This window comes from Geotrypetes seraphini, chromosome 17 (assembly GCF_902459505.1).
Source record: "Geotrypetes seraphini chromosome 17, aGeoSer1.1, whole genome shotgun sequence".
In the NCBI taxonomy this organism is placed as follows: domain Eukaryota; kingdom Metazoa; phylum Chordata; class Amphibia; order Gymnophiona; family Dermophiidae; genus Geotrypetes; species Geotrypetes seraphini.
In genome coordinates, this window is record NC_047100.1 from 47,172,606 (window position 1) to 47,191,842 (window position 19,237).

Sequence of the window (19,237 nt, forward strand, 5' to 3'; positions counted from 1 at the left end):
AAATACAGCACAGAAATGAACTCCATCAATATATGGAAACAGATCTATCTAAAATCTAAACAATCATTATATATAATTTTGTATTACTTTTTTTTCCAAGCCAATCCTTGATTGTCTCCCGGTACTTCAGTAAATGTGATCATTCTGTGGGATATCTTGTCCAAATGCTAAATTAAACAAATATGTTTTAAAAAGTTTCTTAAAAGACTTAAAATTTAATTCCAAACAGATCTGTCTTGGCAATTGATTCCATAGACTTGGTGCTAAACAGAAGAAAGCTTTAGATCACTAATAGTAAATTCCCTCATCGTTCTTCTAACTCAGGGGTAGGCAATTCCGGTCCTCGAGAGCCGGAGCCAGTCAGGTTTTCAGGATCTCCACAATGAATATGTATGAGATGGATTTGCATGCACTGCCTCCTTGAGATGCAAATCTATCTCATGCATATTTATTGTGGATATCCTGAAAACCTGACCTGGCTCTGGCTCTCGAGGACCGGAATTGCCTACCCCTGTTCTAACTAATGGTATCCAAACTTTTTTTAAACTCTGCTAAGCTAACATGTTCTCCATAAGCCACTTTCAACATTTCATAAGTTTCTGTAGTGGTCTTACCCAATTTAAAACAAAACACGCTGAGCATCGCTCATTGAGGTTGCACACAATGAGAAATAGCGGATCATGAAAATACACTTTCACAAAAACTGCTTCAGTGGGGGGAAAATCCTGAATCTCTTAGAGGGCACTAAGGCTCAGACCACCAATTAAAACCACCCTTTCCATTGTGGAAGCTTATTGTGGTTTTGCAAGGCCTCAATCAGGTTCCGTATGAGCCTATTCAAGAGGTGTTCTTGTTGGATCCTACTGTTGAGACCATTTTCCTCACGGCCATTACTTCAGTACAGTAAGACGAATTTCCTGGACAGGCAAATTAAAATTTGAAGTAGAAAATGTACAACTTTATATAGGAGTCTTGAATGACTGTCCTGTGTAAGGCCCCAAAAATCTTAAAGCCAGCACTGTTTCCTGTCTTCTGCTTCCAGGACCCAGTGCTGCAGAACCCTTGTTGGGTTTGAGCTAACTGGAGATTCCTCACCTACATGCACAGGAAAGAGAGAGGAAACAAAAGCTTTGAGAACCTCCCCTCCATCCCTTCTGGCCTGAAACCACCAACAAATTATAGAGAGGGTTTTTCTCCCCCTCCTTCCAGGAGGCTGTGTAGTTAGCAACTTCTCATTTGCTCCATTCTGACTGACTAAGAAGAGGTAGCATTACCAGGCTTCTAATTATGGGATAAAGGAGGCTGGCAGGGTGGGGACAAGGCAGGGGGAAGGAGCAGTGTGGTGACTTTTTGTTTTCCAAAAGCCAAGATTCATTTCTAAGACCTGCACTGTGTTTGAAAATACAGAGAAAGTTTGAGATAGAAAAAATAAAAGATTAGAGCAAAGGAACTACAGAAGGGAGAGAAGGAGACAGATGGGACAGTGATCATGTTGCAGCCCCGGTTTCCAGTATCTACATTTCTATACAAGGCAGTGAAAGATGCACGAGTGCATTGATATATAGAAACAACCACATATGAAAAGAAAGGTATGAGCTCACATTCAGCATCATCTTTGGATAATTCTTATGTCTGCCCAAGAAGTTTCATAATCCAGACAAACATTTATGCTCCCGTTGTTTCAGCCATCATGCTATGGCTTTCTTCAGGGTATGCTGTAAGGTCTACAGTTTGTCTTTATATATAGTGGGACCTGAAACCCGATTAGTTGAGGCTTGAGGTGAATGGGGGGGGGAAGGAGATTAAGTGTAAAAGTTATTAAATGATAGTTGTCAAAAAGGGGAAGAAGTGAGATGGAGAAATTGGAGAGTGACAGTTGAAGAAAAGGTAAGATGAAGGCAGTGGCCATTATGGTGAGTAAGGGTAGTGGAACACAGTTGAAGAATGAATGAAGATTTAAAAGTTATAATATATTTTGGATTTTTGATCTTAAGCGTCCTATTCCAAGAGAAAAGTTATAATATATTTTGGATTTTTGATCTTAAGCGTCCTATTCCAAGAGAAAAGTTATATTTTGGATTTTTGATCTTAAGCGTCCTATTCCAAGAGAAAAGTTATAATATATTTTGGATTTTTGATCTTAAGCGTCCTATTCCAAGAGAAAAGTTATATTTTGGATTTTTGATCTTAAGCGTCCTATTCCAAGAGAAAAGTTATAATATATTTTGGATTTTTGATCTTAAGCGTCCTATTCCAAGAGAAAAGTTATAATATATTTTGGATTTTTGATCTTAAGCGTCCTATTCCAAGAGAAAAGTTATATTTTGGATTTTTGATCTTAAGCGTCCTATTCCAAAGGCTTTCTTCAAAGAACAATCTTATCAGGTTTGAAAGTCATACTTTATCTTTGGATTGGACCTTTAAGACCAACATGTAGTCATTGTCGTACTAGAATGTTACACATTTTAACAATGGAAAGTCTGCAATTATCCGAATGGGACACTAGACAGGGAAGACAATTTTTTACTCTTTGGCAACCTTATTTAGATACATTAACGCCACACACTCGCAGTCGCATATTATTTAATATGTAATTACAGCTCTAAAATGGGGAAAAAGGGGAGGGAATTGGGTATATTTGCTTTTAGTCATATTGTTTATTATATATTAACTCTGTAAATTTTGGTTTTCTTCTTGTATTTGAAATGATTTTTTTACTATTTTGTTTGTATTTAAACTTTAATAAATATGATTTACATTAAAAGTGAGAAACTTGGAGGCATAAGAATCAGAGGGATCAATAGCATGAAAGTTAAAATCCCCAAGAATGACGGAAAGAGATGAAGATTTGAGAGAGAGAGAAAACCAGGGGCCAAAGTCAGAGAGAGGAAGAAAAGGACCCCCTACACATAACAAATGAACACCCAGGAATAGACTGGCACCTCACTCTCCCACCCACCCAAATGCCAGAGCCCGCCAAAAACTCACTTTATCCCCTCAATTCTAGTAAAAAAAGCGCTAAAAATTGTGTATGCAAATTTGGCCACACAATTTAATTAACTAGCCAATTAGCACCGATAATTGGGATCTTAGCAATCAATTATTGATGCTAGTTAGATTTAATTAAAATTTACACATGTAAATTTAGATGCGGAATCCATGCCTAAATTTTATGTGCAGTTCCAAAGAGGGGGTATAGCGATGGGAGGGTCATGGGCGGATCTGGGGTGTTCCTGCAATTTACGTACGCAGCTATAGAATAAGGGAGAGCCGCACCTAATGCAGGTGCGAGGATTTGACCCCCGTCCCCGCAGGAACTCAATTTCCCCATCCTGTCCCCATGAGTTTTGTCGCTGTTCTGTCCCTGCTCAATTCCTGTAAGCTCTGCCTTAACCGCACAAGCCTTGAATACTTTGATTTTAAAGTTTGAGGCTTGTGCAGATGTGGAGAGAGTTTGAAGGAATGGGGCAGGAACAGGGACAGCAACAAAACTCGTCGGGACAGGAAATTGAGTTCCCGCGGGGACGGGGTCAAATTTGTCCCCATGTTATTCCCTGAAACCACCCAAACAAGCATCATTCTTTGATGTGACTGGTCTTTGAAAACTAACAGTAAGTTATTTTATTTTATTTTTTTATGAAGTTATTCTAATTTGAGCATCAAAGCAACCATAAGAACATAAGAACTGCCACTGCAGTGGTCCATTGTGTCCAGCAGTCCGCTCACGCGGCAGCCCTTAGGTCAAAGACCAGTGCCTTAACTGAGACTAGTCTTACCTGCGTACATTCCGATTCAGCAGGAACTTGTCTAACTTTGTCTTGAATCCCTGGAGGGTATTTTCCCCTATAACAGCCTCTGGAGAGCGTTCCAGTTTTCTACCACTCTCTGGGTGAAGAAGAACTTCCTTATGTTTGTATGGAATCTATCCCCTTTTAACTTTAGAGAGTGCCCTCTGGTTCTCTCTGTCTTGGAGAGGGTGAACAACCTGTCTCTATCTACTAAGTCTATTCCCTTCATTATCTTGAATGTTTTGATCATGTCCCCTCTCAGTCTCCTCTTTTCAAGGGAGAAGAGGCCCAGTTTCTCTAATCTCTCACTGTACAGCAACTCCTCCAGCCCCTTAACCATTTTAGTCGCTCTTCTCTGGACCCTCTCGAGTAGTACCGTGTCCTTCATCATGTACGGTGACCAGTGCTGGATGCAGTATTTCAGGAGGGGGCGTACCATGGCCCAGTACAGGGGCATGATAACCGTCTCTGATGTGTTTGTGATCCCCTTCTTAATCATTCCCAGCATTCTGTTTGCCCTTTTCACTGCCACCGCACATTGCTTCATTGACTTGTCGACCAGTACTCCCAAGTCTCTTTCCTGGGGGGGGGGGGTCTCTCCGAGTACTGCACCGGACATCCTGTATTCGTGTATAAGATTTTTGTTACCAACATGCATTACCTTACACTTATCCAAATTAAACCCCATTTGCCATGTTGCGGCCCATTTCTCGAGCGTGTTTATGTCACTTTGCAGGTCTTCTCAATTCTTCTGCGTCTTCACTACTCTGAATAACTTCGTATCGTCTGCAAATTTAATCACCTCGCTCGTTGTACCAATTTCCAGGTCGTTTATAAATATGTTGAAGAGCACGGGTCCAAGCACCGAACCCTATGGCACTCCACTCATCACTCCATTTACCCCCACTCTCTGTTTCCTATCCGCCAACTAGTTTTTAATCCACATGAATATTTCACCCTCAATTCCATGGCTCGCAATTTTTCAAAGTAGCTTTGTTACTGTCTGGATCTTATCTTTGTGAACTTGGATTTTCAGCTCTAACAGAAATTAAATTAAAAAAAATAAGAACCACTGCAGATGGTGGATGATGAAATGTGTGCTTCCTTGTCAACTATTGAGCTGCATTTTGAGTTAATTTGCACTCCAAAACAAACACATCCATCGCATTGATTAACAATTCTATCTACTTTAGTTTCACCAATGTTATAATTACCCATACATAGCTTAAAGAACTTTCAATAAATAACTCTTAAATTTAATTTTTTGTTAGTTTTGCAATTTTATAATTTCAATTATAATGTGCCGCAAAACACATTTGCTCCGTTTAATGAGTCGGAACTAAAAAAAAGTTTGAGACACACTTCCATATGGTCTTTATCTGCCTTCATTTAAAATTTTTTCTATATTTTTATGCAAGGTAATTGATAGTTCTGTTCAGAGGAATTTCTAAAATAAAATTAAAAAGGACTGCCTACAAAAGTTTAGCTGATACTACGTGATCGCTCTACCTGTGAAATATTGAGCAATGTGCAGAAGATTTATGAATTACAAGAAATATGGGACTGTGAATCACCATGCCATCATGCGAGATCTTAGTTCATTACATGCTGGAGTAGTAAGAGTGTTTGTTTGTGTGTGGGTGTGAGACTGCCATCACTTTAACAGCTCAAGCTCACTTTTCTTTCAAGAAGCATCAAGTACCCACTTTAGTGTGGGGGTGAGATTGAGATCCTGCAAGAATCCTTGGTTTTTTGTAAACTAGCTTGGATAGAATTGTGGTTTAACGAAAGTAGTTTGGAAGCACAGTGTAGTGTAACGATGAGGAGGACTATGAGATTGCTGTCACAGTAAGGGTGTAGCACTGAAGGCTTTTGTGCTGGGCCTTCCTGTGCAGGGGCTTGCCATCACATGCCCATTGCAGGGGTGGAACTGGAAGGCAACTGCACTGTAGTAATCACAGCCTTAGGGCTTCTTCATCCCTCCCTGCTTCCTGCCTGGGCCTTCTGATATCTGCTTGCGTATATGCCTCACTGCTGCGCCCACCTTCTCCAAGTGCTGGCAGCTCATTTCTCCACAGCTTCCTATATCCTGCCTACCTACAGGAACATTTCATTAGATGCAATCTTTAAGCAGCTGCAAGAATAGAAAAAAGGCAGAAGCCGTGACTCATCTGCTTTCTGTTTCACACCTAAGCCCATTCTCATCAGCTCCCTGCTATCTTCAGTAGAAAGTTCCAAAGATCAGTTCTGCACATGGGCATGGTTTGACTGTTTCATTTATTTTTTTTTTGTGGGGGGGAGGTAGAGGTAGAGGGTGTGGTTTCACACATTGCTCAGGTGGGGGAATTATAGAAGGAATGAGCTTAGCAGGTGGGCTTTGAATCTGGATTTGAATACTGCCAGAGAGGGAGCCTGACGTATCGAGTCAGGTAGTTTGTTCCAGGCATACGGTGCAACAAGGTAGAAGAGACGGAGTCTGGAAATTGGCTGTAGAGGAGAAGGGTACAAATAAGAGAGACTTATCTGATGAGCAGAGTGCCGGGGGGAGGGGAATGTGGGGAGAGATACTGCGGCGCGAATACACGTATAGAGGAGTTTGAACAGTATGTGGCACTGGATAGGGAGCCAATGAAGTCTTGAGGAGAGGGGTAATGTGGGCATAGCAACATTGATGGAATATGAGGCATGCAAGAGTTTTGAACAGACCGAAGGGGAGAGACATGGTTTAAATCCTGTTTTTATCTTGGTATCAGCAACATAATCCTTCTCCAGCATATTGCGCCTGATATTCAGCTGGCAGTGGTTTGCATATGTGGCTTTATTCCTGGATATTCAAAGCTAGTCCGTGTCCATGCACAGCACTGAATACCTAGGCATATGTGGCTGGATAAAACATAGCTTGTGTGAGATTCAACACTTATCTGACTAGAATAAACCACATTAAGCCCTGCTTTTACAAAAGTGTGGAAGAGGTTTTGGCTCAGGCCGGCATGCTGAATGCTCTGCACTACTCCGACAGCCAGAGGTTCCTAGGAGATTTAAAATAAGGAGAAAATAGTTCTTCATTTTAACGTGCAATTAAATTCTGGAGTATCTGGATCTTACCGCCCAGTTTACATTTGGCCTTTTTCCTAGGTCTTGACCATTTAACAGAGGCCTCAAGAAGTTTCTCAAATGGTCCTCATTCATGGCTCTTAAGAGTATCCCGATTATGTGGATTTCACCTTCGTCACTTACAGTACAGCTTTGCCAGTCTAATACGATACATACAATTGATGTCTATGGAACATTGTTCTGTACAAGACTTTCAGTCCTTGAAGGGAAAGCAATTCCAGGCTTTATGGGAACCTTTTTGGTCAACTTTGGCATCTATGGCACATAGTAGCATATTTAATATTTAAATGAATCTGTTTTCACTATACCTTATGCACAAAGGGTGGGGGGGGGGGATGTGGGGATAAAAGGACATTGTTTTGTTATTCTTTGGTTAATATTGAAATGAGCATGTTAAGCTTTATATTTGAAGTTTGTTGGCTATTTGTCATTGCTCAATAAAAAATTATTTTAAACATAAAACTCTGGAATTCATTGCCAGAGAATATGGCGAAAAACAGTTTTTCTTGGATAATTTCCTAAAAGGAAAGTCTATAAGCCATTATAAGATAGGAAAATCCACTGCTTATTCCTAGGATAAGCAGCAAAAATTCTGTTTTACTGTTTGGAATCTTGCCAGATATTTATGACCTGGGTTGGCCACTGTTGGAAACAGGACACTGGGCTTGATGGACCTTCGTTCTGTCTTAGTATGACAACTCTTATGTTCTCTCTCTCCTGAAGGTCCAGTTTCTCTTCCCCCAACTGTTCATCCAAGCGTTTGCTTCCTACCCCTCTAACCCCTGTGATCTGGCTTCTTTTTTTTCTCCTTTCCATATACAACATCTCCCTCTCCCCTTCCACCACTGCCCCCCTAGTAAGGTTCAGTGTCTGTCTCCCTCTCTCCTTCCTTCGCCCCTCACCCCCGGCAAGCTCTACCATCTCTCACTTTCTTTCCCCCCTCGCCCCCCCCCAAAAAAAAACTGCACCCATGGTCTGACAATGAGTTCTGTCCATTGTTTATCATTGTAACTTATATTATAAAAAAGGTTAAAAGGAAAAGTTTGCCTTTTGCAAATAATGGGAAGGGTAATTTTCAAAGGCATTTTCACACACAAATGAAGTGTTTGAAGATACCCATCACATTCACTGTACTGTTATAGAAGTAGAGAAGGTAACTGCAAATCTTTTTCACATATAAAATACACAGTATTACAGGGGCCCATAATCTAGATGCTATTTCTGCATGGTTTGTGCTAGTATCTTATTCAGAATGAGGGAGTAGCTTAATGTTGGAACACTGGGATGACAACCAGGGAAGCCCAGATCAAATGCCACTACTGATCCTTGTGATCTTGGGCAAAGTTTTCAAGTTCAAGTTTATTAGGTTTTTATATACCGCCTATCAAGCGGTTTTTACAATCAGGTACTCAAGCATTTTTCCCTATCCATCCCGGTGGGCTCACAATCTATCTATGGGGCTATGGAGGACTGAGGGACTTGCCCAGGGTCACAAGGGGCAGCACGGGGTTTGAACCCACAACCCCAGGGTGCTGAGGCTGTAGTTCCAACCACTGCGCCACACATTCCAAGTCGGAAGCCATCACTTTAGGGCCGGATTCTGTAAATGGTGCTGTTATCAGAAGCCGCCTAAAAAATGGCTGCCGATCACATATCGATCACCCAACGGCGCTGTTTACAGAATCATAGTTTTCATCAAAGGTAAGCGTCAGAAATGTAGGCCAGGGTTTTAAAGGCCTACATTTCTGGTGCCTACTTAAAGATGAGAATCACTTCTACAGAGATGCCTTAGAACGCCTAAGATCACGTCCGGCATTAGCCATGCCTACTTCAACCTTAGGCGTTCTAAGGCATTTTCTAGGTGCTGGTAGGCACCTACATTTCTTTTAAATGAGTTTTAAATTGTTTTTAAATGGCTATTACCAAATAAGTTGGGTGTCTCACTTAAGGTGCCTTTAAAAGCATACGGGCCTTAGGGACTCTTGTTTGGTCTGAGGAGTGGATTGGAGGGTGAGGGTGCTGCTGGAGGCCTTTTTCTAGAGTTTGCAGCTTTGGGGGAGGGAGAAGCTGCCATATAGGAGAGCTTTGCCATGGGATATTGATCTCGGGGGAGGGAATACCACTGGAAGATGTTGATCTGGACGGTTTGTGTGCTGTGGAGAGGTATTAACGGCATCAAGGGGAGAGCTGTTATCAAGGGCACAGATGCTGGGATCAGAACCCATTGCAAAGAGAGCATTGTTTTATTTCATTTTAATTTGAAAATCACTGAGAAGAAGGTGATGCCAGTAGGTGGTATATTAAATTTATATAAACTTAGAAAATTGATAGAAAGCTGCTAAGGAAAAATCAGGGTGGGGGAACTAAAGAGGGAGAAGAGTATACTTACTGGAGGAAAGGAGAAAATGTGGGAATAGAATGACTGAGGAGGAAGATGGGAAGTGAAAGAGTGCTCAAGGGGACAGAAAATTGAGGAAGAAATAAGGATGTAAGAAAAAGGGAAAGAATCAGGAGAAAAGGTTAGAAGGTTGTAAAGAAAATATATTTATATTTATTAATTTGTTTGGATATATTGTTACACTTATTGTAAATTTGAAAATGAATAAACAATTAAAAAAAAAAAAGAAAGTTGTAAAGAAAAGGAAAAGTATTAAAATATTAGTTAATGCTGGTTAAAAATATATATATATATATATATTGTAGTTTAGTATCCCTTAAAGGTTTTTATTGGCTAATAGAGAACAGTAATAACTCATCAGTTTAAAATGTCCAAGGACCAGTTCAGAGTTTTAGGACATGTGTACTGTATATTGGAAACAGCTGGATTTTGTCAGTTGATTTAGCTTTAAGGGTACACAGTTTTAGTACCCATCAGTCTGTTTTTGTACTTGATCTTTTCCCATATTTATTTATTAGTTTTCAAATGTAATTGCAAACATTGCAATAATATATCAGTGTGACAATACAGATTACAACAATATAATCAATATAAATATAAACAATACAATATAATACTACCTTATACTTACCTAACTTGATCTTAAATAAACTCAAGGAATGTTCTTTAAGATATTGAATATTTTGAGTAGAAAATGCATAAGTATGTATATATAGAAAACCTTTTGTTGTGTAAATGTGCTTAACTAAATAAAGACTATATAGCATGATGATTATTATGGCACGTAATAGAAATAAAAAGATTTGTCTGGTATCAGTGAGAAATTCCAGCTTCATCCAGATGTTTAGAAGCCCGTTTTCTGTACGTCCACTGTTGTCAAGTCTGAAATTTCAAGGATTAGTGGGGAGCCTTAGGCAGCAAGACAAGGCAGGACAAATTTCTACAACAATAGGTATAAACCGCCTAGATAACTTTGATAGGCGGTATATAAATACCTAAAATAAATTTTAAAAAGACATGACTTGTTCCAGAGTCTTAAGGTTGTCAAAAAAGTCCGACAGAACGTGGAGCCACAGGAATTAATAGCCGTGTGCTGTGGTGTATGTCCAACTCTTGAGAGAAGTTTTGGCAACACACAGATTCGTGTTGAGTTGGTGGACAATATTTCATGTACGACTTGGATTCTGACAACACAATCTCGGTGTAATATAAAGTAGAAGCACTAAAAAAGAGAACCTGAGCTTAAAAAAACTGAAAAAAACATTTTGGCCTGAATGGATTACCACCACAAGGTGAATTATAAACATTCAAGAATTCAATTTTCTTACTGAAAATTTTAAGGAATATCTGGTTGTGGTCAAAGTTGATTGTATGCTTCCAATAGTGTCCATAAATCACATAATCAGTGACGTAGCGAGAGCGAGTGGTGCTCCTCCTCCCGCCGCACGCACGTCCCCCATCCCTACCTTTTTAATTTTCCAGGCGCAAGTAATAGCACAAATTCACTCAGCTATCCTACTGATGTCAGAGAGAAACGACGCCAACACGGGCAGCAAATTTTGTATTGCTACTGGCGCAGGGAAAATTAAAGAGGTGGAAGGGGAGAGGCGCATGCACGCGGCAGGGGTTCGGGAAGGAGCAGGTTGGGTGCCTATGCCCTTACAAAGTCCGTGCACCTCCCTTACTTACACCGCTGCGCAGAGTGCAAGAGATCAAATCTGCCGAACAGTTCTTGGAACTCATCCCCAAAAGGATTCTTTGTGCCCTTCCAAGTTCCCCTTTGAGAGCCACTCTTCCTCACTGTTAGGGTCACTAAGCTGATTCATAGCTTCCTGGGGAATTTTCCTGTAACTAAAGGTGTGACCTGCCTAGCTGGCAGAGAATATGCTCCCTTATTTCCCTAGGCCCTCCACAAATCCTTAGCACAGCCAGCCATCTCTTTAACTCGAAACTCTCTGTGCCCAGCTGTGGAGAGAGTTCTACCTGGCTGGAGTGGGAGAAAGGTACTGCTTTCTTGCTACATAGTAGATGACGGCAGATAAAGACTCGAATGGTCCATCCAGTCTGCCCAACCTGATTCAATTTACATTTTTTTCTTCTTATCTATTTCTGGGCAAGAATCCTTGCTAGTAAAACCTCTCTCTGTCCTAGGAGCATATTTCATTTTGGATGGGTCTCATTTCATATGTAAATCCCTCTGTTAAAGTGCTGACTATTCTTAGGAGACCCAATTGCTAATCAGTATAGTTGGGTATAAACGAGTCCGCTGCTTTCGCTGAGCTTACTCACCAGGTCTATAGGATCATGGGAAATGTAGTCTTAATTAATTTCCTGCTGACTTTAGGGAGGTCACAGGGCTCTCCCCTTGGGGCTAGGGCAGGGTTGGGCAACTCCAGTCTTCGAGGGCCAGAATCCAGCCAGGTTGTCAGGATTTCCCCAATGAATATGGCATTGAAAGCAATGCATGCAAATAGATCTCATGCATATTCATTGGGGAAATCCTGAAAACCCGACTGGATTCCGGCCCTCGAGAACCGGAGTTGCCCACCTCGGGCTCGGGCCACAGAGATCCTCAGTCTCTGTATGTAGGAGAAACCTGGCAGCTTTCACTACTACTGCTACTTTTCATTTCTATAGCAATACCAGAGCACTGTACAGTAAATATGTAAGAAAAAAATCCCTACAGGGCACAGAGGGGTTAGGGAATTTCTCACAGAGGGGATGATAAAACAGACATGGGTGCTTTCCAAGTAGGAGTCAGGATTTAAAAGCAGCCTTGAAAAAGTGGGCTTTTATCCTAGATTTGAAAACTGTCAGAGACGGAGCTTGACGTACTGACTCTGGCAGTCTGCTCCACGCATACGATGCAGTAACATAGAAAGGACAGAGACTGGAGTTGGCAGTAGAGAAGAAAGGTACAGATAAGAGAGACTTACCCGATGAATGGAGTTCCTGGAGAGATACTGAGGAGCTGCAGAGTGAATGTATTTGTAAGTCAATAAAAGGAGTTTGAAGTGTCATGAGGAGAGGGGTAATGTGAGCATAGAGCGACACTGGCAGAATTTTGAATGGATTAAAGGGAAGAGAGAAGGTTCAGTGGAAGATCTGTGAGAAGCAAGTTTCTACATTTTTCCTGGCTTACTGCTTTACATCTTTTAAAGGGGAAGTACCTTTCTCCCACTTCTCCTAAAGCAGTGGTCTCAAACTCGTAGCCCACCAGGTATTACCTTGAGGCCCTCGGTTTGTTTATCATAATCACAAAAGTAAAATAAAACAATTTCTTGATCATATGTCTCTTTAGCTATAAATTACAATATTATCATTAAGACTTATTCAGTATACCTTGCCGGCAATATACCGTGCTATTCTTATTAGTTGGTATACCTTGTTATACCTTGTTATAGACCACTCAAGCCCCGATCCGCCTCCTCCCCATTGCCAGACGGGAGAGGAGACTTTTTTCAGTTATTTTATAGTTATTTTTTTACTTTCTTGATTTTGCTTCGGGAACTCCAGCAGCGGGAGCCAGCCCACGCCGCCGAGAAGGAGAGCATCGGACCTGCAAACAGGCCACTCAAGCCCCGATCCGCCTCCTCCCCATTGCCAGACGGGAGAGGAGACTTTTTTCAGTTATTTTATAGTTATTTTTTTACTTTCTTGATTTTGCTTCGGGAACTCCAGCAGCGGGAGCCAGCCCACGCCGCCGAGAAGGAGAGCATCGGACCTGCAAACAGGCCACTCAAGCCCCGATCCGCCTCCTCCCCATTGCCAGACGGGAGAGGAGACTTTTTTCAGTTATTTTACAGTTATTTTCCTTACTTTCTTGATTTGCTTCGGGAACTCCAGCAGCGGGAGCCAGCCCACGCCGCCGAGAAGGAGAGCATCGGACCTGCAAACAGGCCACTCAAGCCCCGATCCGCCTCCTCCCCATTGCCAGACGGGAGAGGAGACTTTTTTCAGTTATTTTCCTTACTTTCTTGATTTGCTTCGGGAACTCCAGCAGCGGGAGCTTTTGCCGACAGAGCCAACCCAGCCCGCACCAACACCATTACCACAGCCCAAACCAGAGACATACCAGAACCAAAGAATCTTCCACACCACAAACAAAATGGAAAATTACATATACAAAACCACACTTGCCATCCTAATACTTTCACTACTCATTTCCAACTGGCAAACCACAGGATATCACCTATCACCCATCCCAATTCTGACAACAACCTACAGACAACCACAACCACCCAGAAAAATCCACACCACGAGAACCCTAACATCCTGCCCACTGACCAGCCAAGACCACATTCCCACCACCTGGGGAAAAAGACCTCCACCAAAGCACAAGACTACTACTCAAAAACAACTCACACCACCAAAAAATATCCTCTACCTTAATTGCAATCCTAATTCCAACACAAAATATACCTCGTTAACCTGTGCCTACATGAATATAAGATCAATTAGCCCAAAAGCAAACCTAATTAAAGACTGGCTGACTGAAGAACAACTAAGCTGTCTCTTCCTAGCCGAAACCTGGCTAACATCCAATTCGGACCCATGCATAACCGAATTCTGCCCCAAAGGGTACAAATTAGAGCTGGTTTGTCGAAAAAACAAACGAGGGGGAGGACTAGCTATTCTAGTACAAAACAACCTCAACCTAAAAGTTCTACACAAACACTCAACCCCTCACTTAGACCTTCTTGCATGCCAACTCTCCGACAATACACTCACAGACACCTTGAACTGTCTATTATGCTACATCACTCCAGGAAAATGGAACACTTCAAAACTTGAACTCGAAGAATTCATATTCCAGAACTCTCTAACCTCCACATACAATTTGCTCCTAGGAGACATCAATCTCCACCTCGAGGACCACACATCCAAACAAGTAGACGATATACTCTCATACCTCGACGCCCTATCCTACCAGATCCTCAATCCTGAACCCACGCACGAAAAAGGCCACCAACTTGATATAGCAGCATTCACGTCTCATAACCTCCACACCCCAAAAATTCATATCACCAATGGTACCTGGCATCCCTCTCTTTGGTCAGACCACCACAAATACACTTTCACCATCAACTGGCCTCAAAATAACACAAAACCCAAGCCACAAAAAACAACCTTCAAATCTAGACAGAAAATTGAGCCTGCCACATTCTGGGATAAAGTTGACCCTATAATCGCCCCCATCGACCCAACTGACTTCGTAAATCACTGGCGCATCCTAAGTGAAACAACCTTGAACGAGCTAGCCCCTGAAAAAACCAAACATAGAACCTGCAGATCCTCAGACAAGTGGTTCGACTCCGAACTCCTCCTACAAAAAAGGCATTGCAGACAACTTGAAAGATCTTGGAGAAAAAAGAAAAATGATCAAACCAAATCCGCTTGGAGAACCCAAATCAAACTATACAATATCAAACTTAAAGAAAAGCGCAAAACATACTACTCTAAACTAATTGGCACAAACACCTCTGACACAAAAACACTCTTCAACTTAGTAAAAAAACTTACGGACACAAACCCATTCCTTGCCACTCAAGGCAATAAACCACCAACAGCTTCTCAACTAGCAGACCACTTCAAACACAAGATCACTACAATCAGAAATACCTTCAACAACTCAACCACCAAACTCTACGAGATAATAACCCCCACAACGGAAGAAGCCATATCTGCAGACAGAACATGGACCACATTCCCAACCCTACAATGGTCTGATTTGAACCGACTATACAAAAAATACAGCCACACCTCATGCGACTTGAACTACTGCCCATCGTATCTGCTTACAAATGCCTCCCTTAAATTCAAAACCAACCTCATGCAATGGATTCAAAGCACTCTCATAGAAGGTCAATTCCCACAAGATCTTGGAGAGATCATAATCACACCCCTACTGAAAGATCAAAAAGGCCCTATAGACGCTCCTACCAACTACAGACCTATCGCTTCGATCCCATTATATGTCAAACTGATTGAAGGACTTGTGGCTCAATACCTCACCAACTACCTATTTGACCATAATATACTTCACTCCTCTCAATCAGGATTTAGATCTCACCACAGCACGGAAACACTACTAGCAACACTACTAGACATAGCCCGACAACACCTCAGTAAAGGACACAGGATCCTAATTATCCAACTAGATCTTTCCGCCGCCTTCGATCTAGTCGATCACACCATATTACTCCAGATACTTGATGCAATCGGGATCTCAGGGGTGGTTTACAATTGGTTCCAAGGATTCCTCAAAACAAGAACGTACAGAGTTAAGACAAACAACACGAAATCTAACCCATGGTCAAATCCATGCGGAGTCCCGCAGGGGTCACCACTATCGCCCATTCTATTCAATCTCTTCATCTCCTCCCTCGGCACCACTTTAGACAACCTAAATGTAACATCATTCAGCTACGCAGATGACATAACTATTCTCCTCCCCTTTGAAATCCAAGACCACACCTCAACAGGACACCTGGAAATAATTCTGGATGAAGTAGAAAAATGGATGACAAACCACAAACTGAAACTAAACTCGGACAAAACCAAAGTCCTAATGCTTGAAACGGACAAAAACCCATCCATAACAGACCTAGAAATTAAAGCAACCAAATACCCAATCCAGACCACACTCAGAATCTTGGGAGTGCAGATAGACAGATGCTGCACTATGCAGACCCAAATCAACAAAACTACCCAAAAAGCATTCTTCACAATGCGCAACTTAAGAAAAATAAGGAAATTCTTCGACAAAGAACACTACAGGATAATTGTACAATCCATGGTACTAGGTCTCGTGGACTACTGCAATATCCTTTATCTACCATGCCCCACAAACATGATCAAAAAACTTCAAACTGTTCAGAACACAGCCCTTAGACTAATTTACTCACTCGGAAAATTTGACCACATCACCAATGCCTACCTAGACTCACACTGGCTACCGATTCGAGCCAGAATTCAATTCAAACTATACTGTCTACTCTTCAAAGTAATTAACGGTACTGCACCCACCTACCTAAATGACCGCCTAAACCGTAACCTTCCAACCAGAACAAGAAGAAAACTGACATCATTCACATACCCACCACTCAAGGGTACTCACCGCAAAAAGCTTTATGATAGCCTCCTGGCAACACATGCTGCAAAACTCGAACCTTCCATCACCAGATTGTTAACCACAACATCAGACCTCAAGACATTCCGTAAAGAAATCAAAACACTGCTGTTCAAAAAGCATATACAATCTACCTAACCTCCCTCACCCCATCCCCCAAGAAACCAAAACACTGCCGTCCAAAACATCTTCCGATGTTATTAAGTCTTTACTATCATTCTGTTATTAAGTCTCTATCCTCAAACTGTATTCTCTATTGTCATGTACCATCCTGGAAATGTCCAGTTCTCTTCTTATGTAATCCGCTTTGAACCGCAAGGTACAAGCGGAATAAAAATCACTAATGTAATGTAATGTAATGTAAGACTTGGCCAAAAGGAAAGATTTATAAACTCTAAAGAGTTTTACCTCATGCTAAATTGTCATTTCTTTAATAAGACATTAACTATTTTTTCTGAGGCCCTCCAAATCCCAAAATGTGGCCCTGCAAAGGGTTGGAGTTTGAGACCACTGTCTTAAAGGTAAGAGGGGATCTTTTCTGCCAAGGGCTGCTGCTGCTTGCAACTCTACTCCATTGCACCTGCCAGAACTCTTCAGGGACTAATGGGCAGTTCTGGGGTTCTGGTGCCCCAATTCTATTACTAGGGAACAGCCCTCCGCTACTGAGAAGGTGTGAGCTAAATCCTAGTCATAAGAATACTTCTGAGGTGCCCAGGAAACAGTCTGCAGATGTCCGGAAGGAGGCGTGAGACTGGAGCAGACAGAATAGAGCAGCTTCTCCTCTCCTGTCATTTCTGAGGGCCTAATGCAGAGAAATAAACAGTAGAGAATGTTTGATTGTAATTTGTATGAATATAACCTCTCTGTTTGAGGATGCTATTCTTGGCTTTGCACAATTTCTGGAGAGTGTAACTCTGGAACCAGTGGCATAGGGGGAGGGGTGCAGGTGTGGTTTTTCTAAGGACACGGCACCCCCTAATCTCCTTGCCATGTGCACGCCCCCTTCCCCGGCACGAGGCCGCGTTCGCATTGGCGCTCGCTCCGATGTCACTTACTGGTCCCACGCCTAGGAAGTGACGTCAAAGGGCGAGCCCACACCGACATAGGCATCCTGCTCATGTTGGATAAGTTAAAAGGGTACAAGGGAAGGGAAGGGAAGGGGCGCCCCCCCCCCCCCCCCGACACCGCTCACACTTCCTACTCCACTGTCTGTAACCCCTGGGGATGGAATGTTCATGTGTACTCAAGTAGCCCTCTCTTTTTAGAAGGAAATATGCCTTTGTGTTCTGTATACTTATGTGGCTTTATCTCTGTTTTCATAGTTGTGCATGAAGGAATCGGGGGACTCCTTACGAGACCAGATGCAGTGTATGATGCGGACTCTCCATGATCTGAAGAAGATACAGGGATGCCACATCCACCTAGACTCCCAGGAGTTAACAGATGACCAGATGCTACCTCAAGAGAAGTGCACCAACAGCCGGGTCTCCAATGTCTCTGAAGCAGACTCAGCCTGCTGCCTAGAAATGGCTGTAGATGAAGAAGAGAGCTGCTCCACAGCCCTCACTCCTCCCGGCAGCGAACGCAGCCTGGAGTTTGACTCGGGCTATTCAGAGGTTTCAGGCAGCAGCCTAAGAGAAGGCGACATGTCAGTTCTCATCAGGCCCTGTCAGCGGCCACAAAAATTATCTTCGGGGGGTTTCTTACGCAGCCGGCACCGTCAGACATCTGACAAGAAGGTCCGTCCCAAATCCACCTCAGATGCCTGCTTGGAACAGTGGAAGGCATTTGAAAGCCCAGACACAGAAGACTGGACAGTAGCACTGCTGTCCCAGAGTCGAAATCGCCAGCCATTGGTCCTTGGCGACAACTGTTTTGCTGATCTAGTGAAGAACTGGATGGACTTGCCTGAGATGTCTGAGGACAGTGGGACGCTGAAGCCACAAGATCAACATCGCTGGCTGAGCAAACCCCATGACTTTCTCCTCAACATCTCCGGGAATATGCGCCAGAAGCTGGCCAATATCACACGCTTGGAACGCCCCAAAGGTGCTGAGGTGAAATGGGGAAACAGGGACTGTGCAAGAGAGCAGGCAACATCAAAAAGGTTTTCCTGCCCCATTATCTTCAACCATCGATCCAAGGAGCCTTACTTTCATCGGTCCCACTCCAACATCACAGAGCTCACCTCAGACTTCAATAGATTTGCATTCCTGATGAATAGCAGAAGTCGACAACCTATCATCTGCAATGACATCATTGGCTATATTTAAACTCTGAACTCTAAACTTTGAACCACATTGTGCACACACAAGCACTGCCACAGCATTATGCAAGCCAATACTGCCTTCTTTTTATTTCTAGTTTGTAGTTATTTTATATATATATATATTTTGTTGTTGTTTTGTAAAATAAATAAGACATGTTTTTAATATGGCATATTGAAAATATTTTATGTTCTGCTGTCATTAGGGAAATCAAAGGGCAGTCCTTTGATGGTGTCTGCAATGTCCTCTGATAAATAGGAAAGGGACATCGTATATTTGGTTTAGGACCCTTTCCCGGAAAGGCAGGAAAAGGAAGTCTGCTGATGTCATCATGTTGTGTTTCAGGCTTTGTGAAGGGTAATCACTGGCATATCATTTTCAGGCAGCACATGGTACCCCTGTGGCATGAATATTCAGGTATATATAGTGTGACCATATGGCTCCAGAAAAAAGGTGACGGATTGAGACATCCGGGTTTTACTTCCATTGAAAGCAACCAAGATGTCTCAATCTGTTCTCCTTACTTCCATTGCTTTCA

The 19,237-nt window shown here is 42.3% G+C and overlaps 1 protein-coding gene across 1 annotated transcript in view; it reads left to right on the forward strand.

Annotated features, from left to right (window-relative positions):
• Window positions 1-18,869, forward strand: part of INKA1 (inka box actin regulator 1) — a 34,364-nt gene extending 15,495 nt beyond the window's left edge. Inside the window, exon 2 of the mRNA XM_033926721.1 lies at window positions 17,755-18,869. Coding sequence (XP_033782612.1) covers window positions 17,755-18,705 — 951 coding nt within the window. The 3' untranslated portion in view covers window positions 18,706-18,869. The remainder of the gene's footprint in view (window positions 1-17,754) is intronic.
• Window positions 18,870-19,237: the final 368 nt, after the last annotated feature.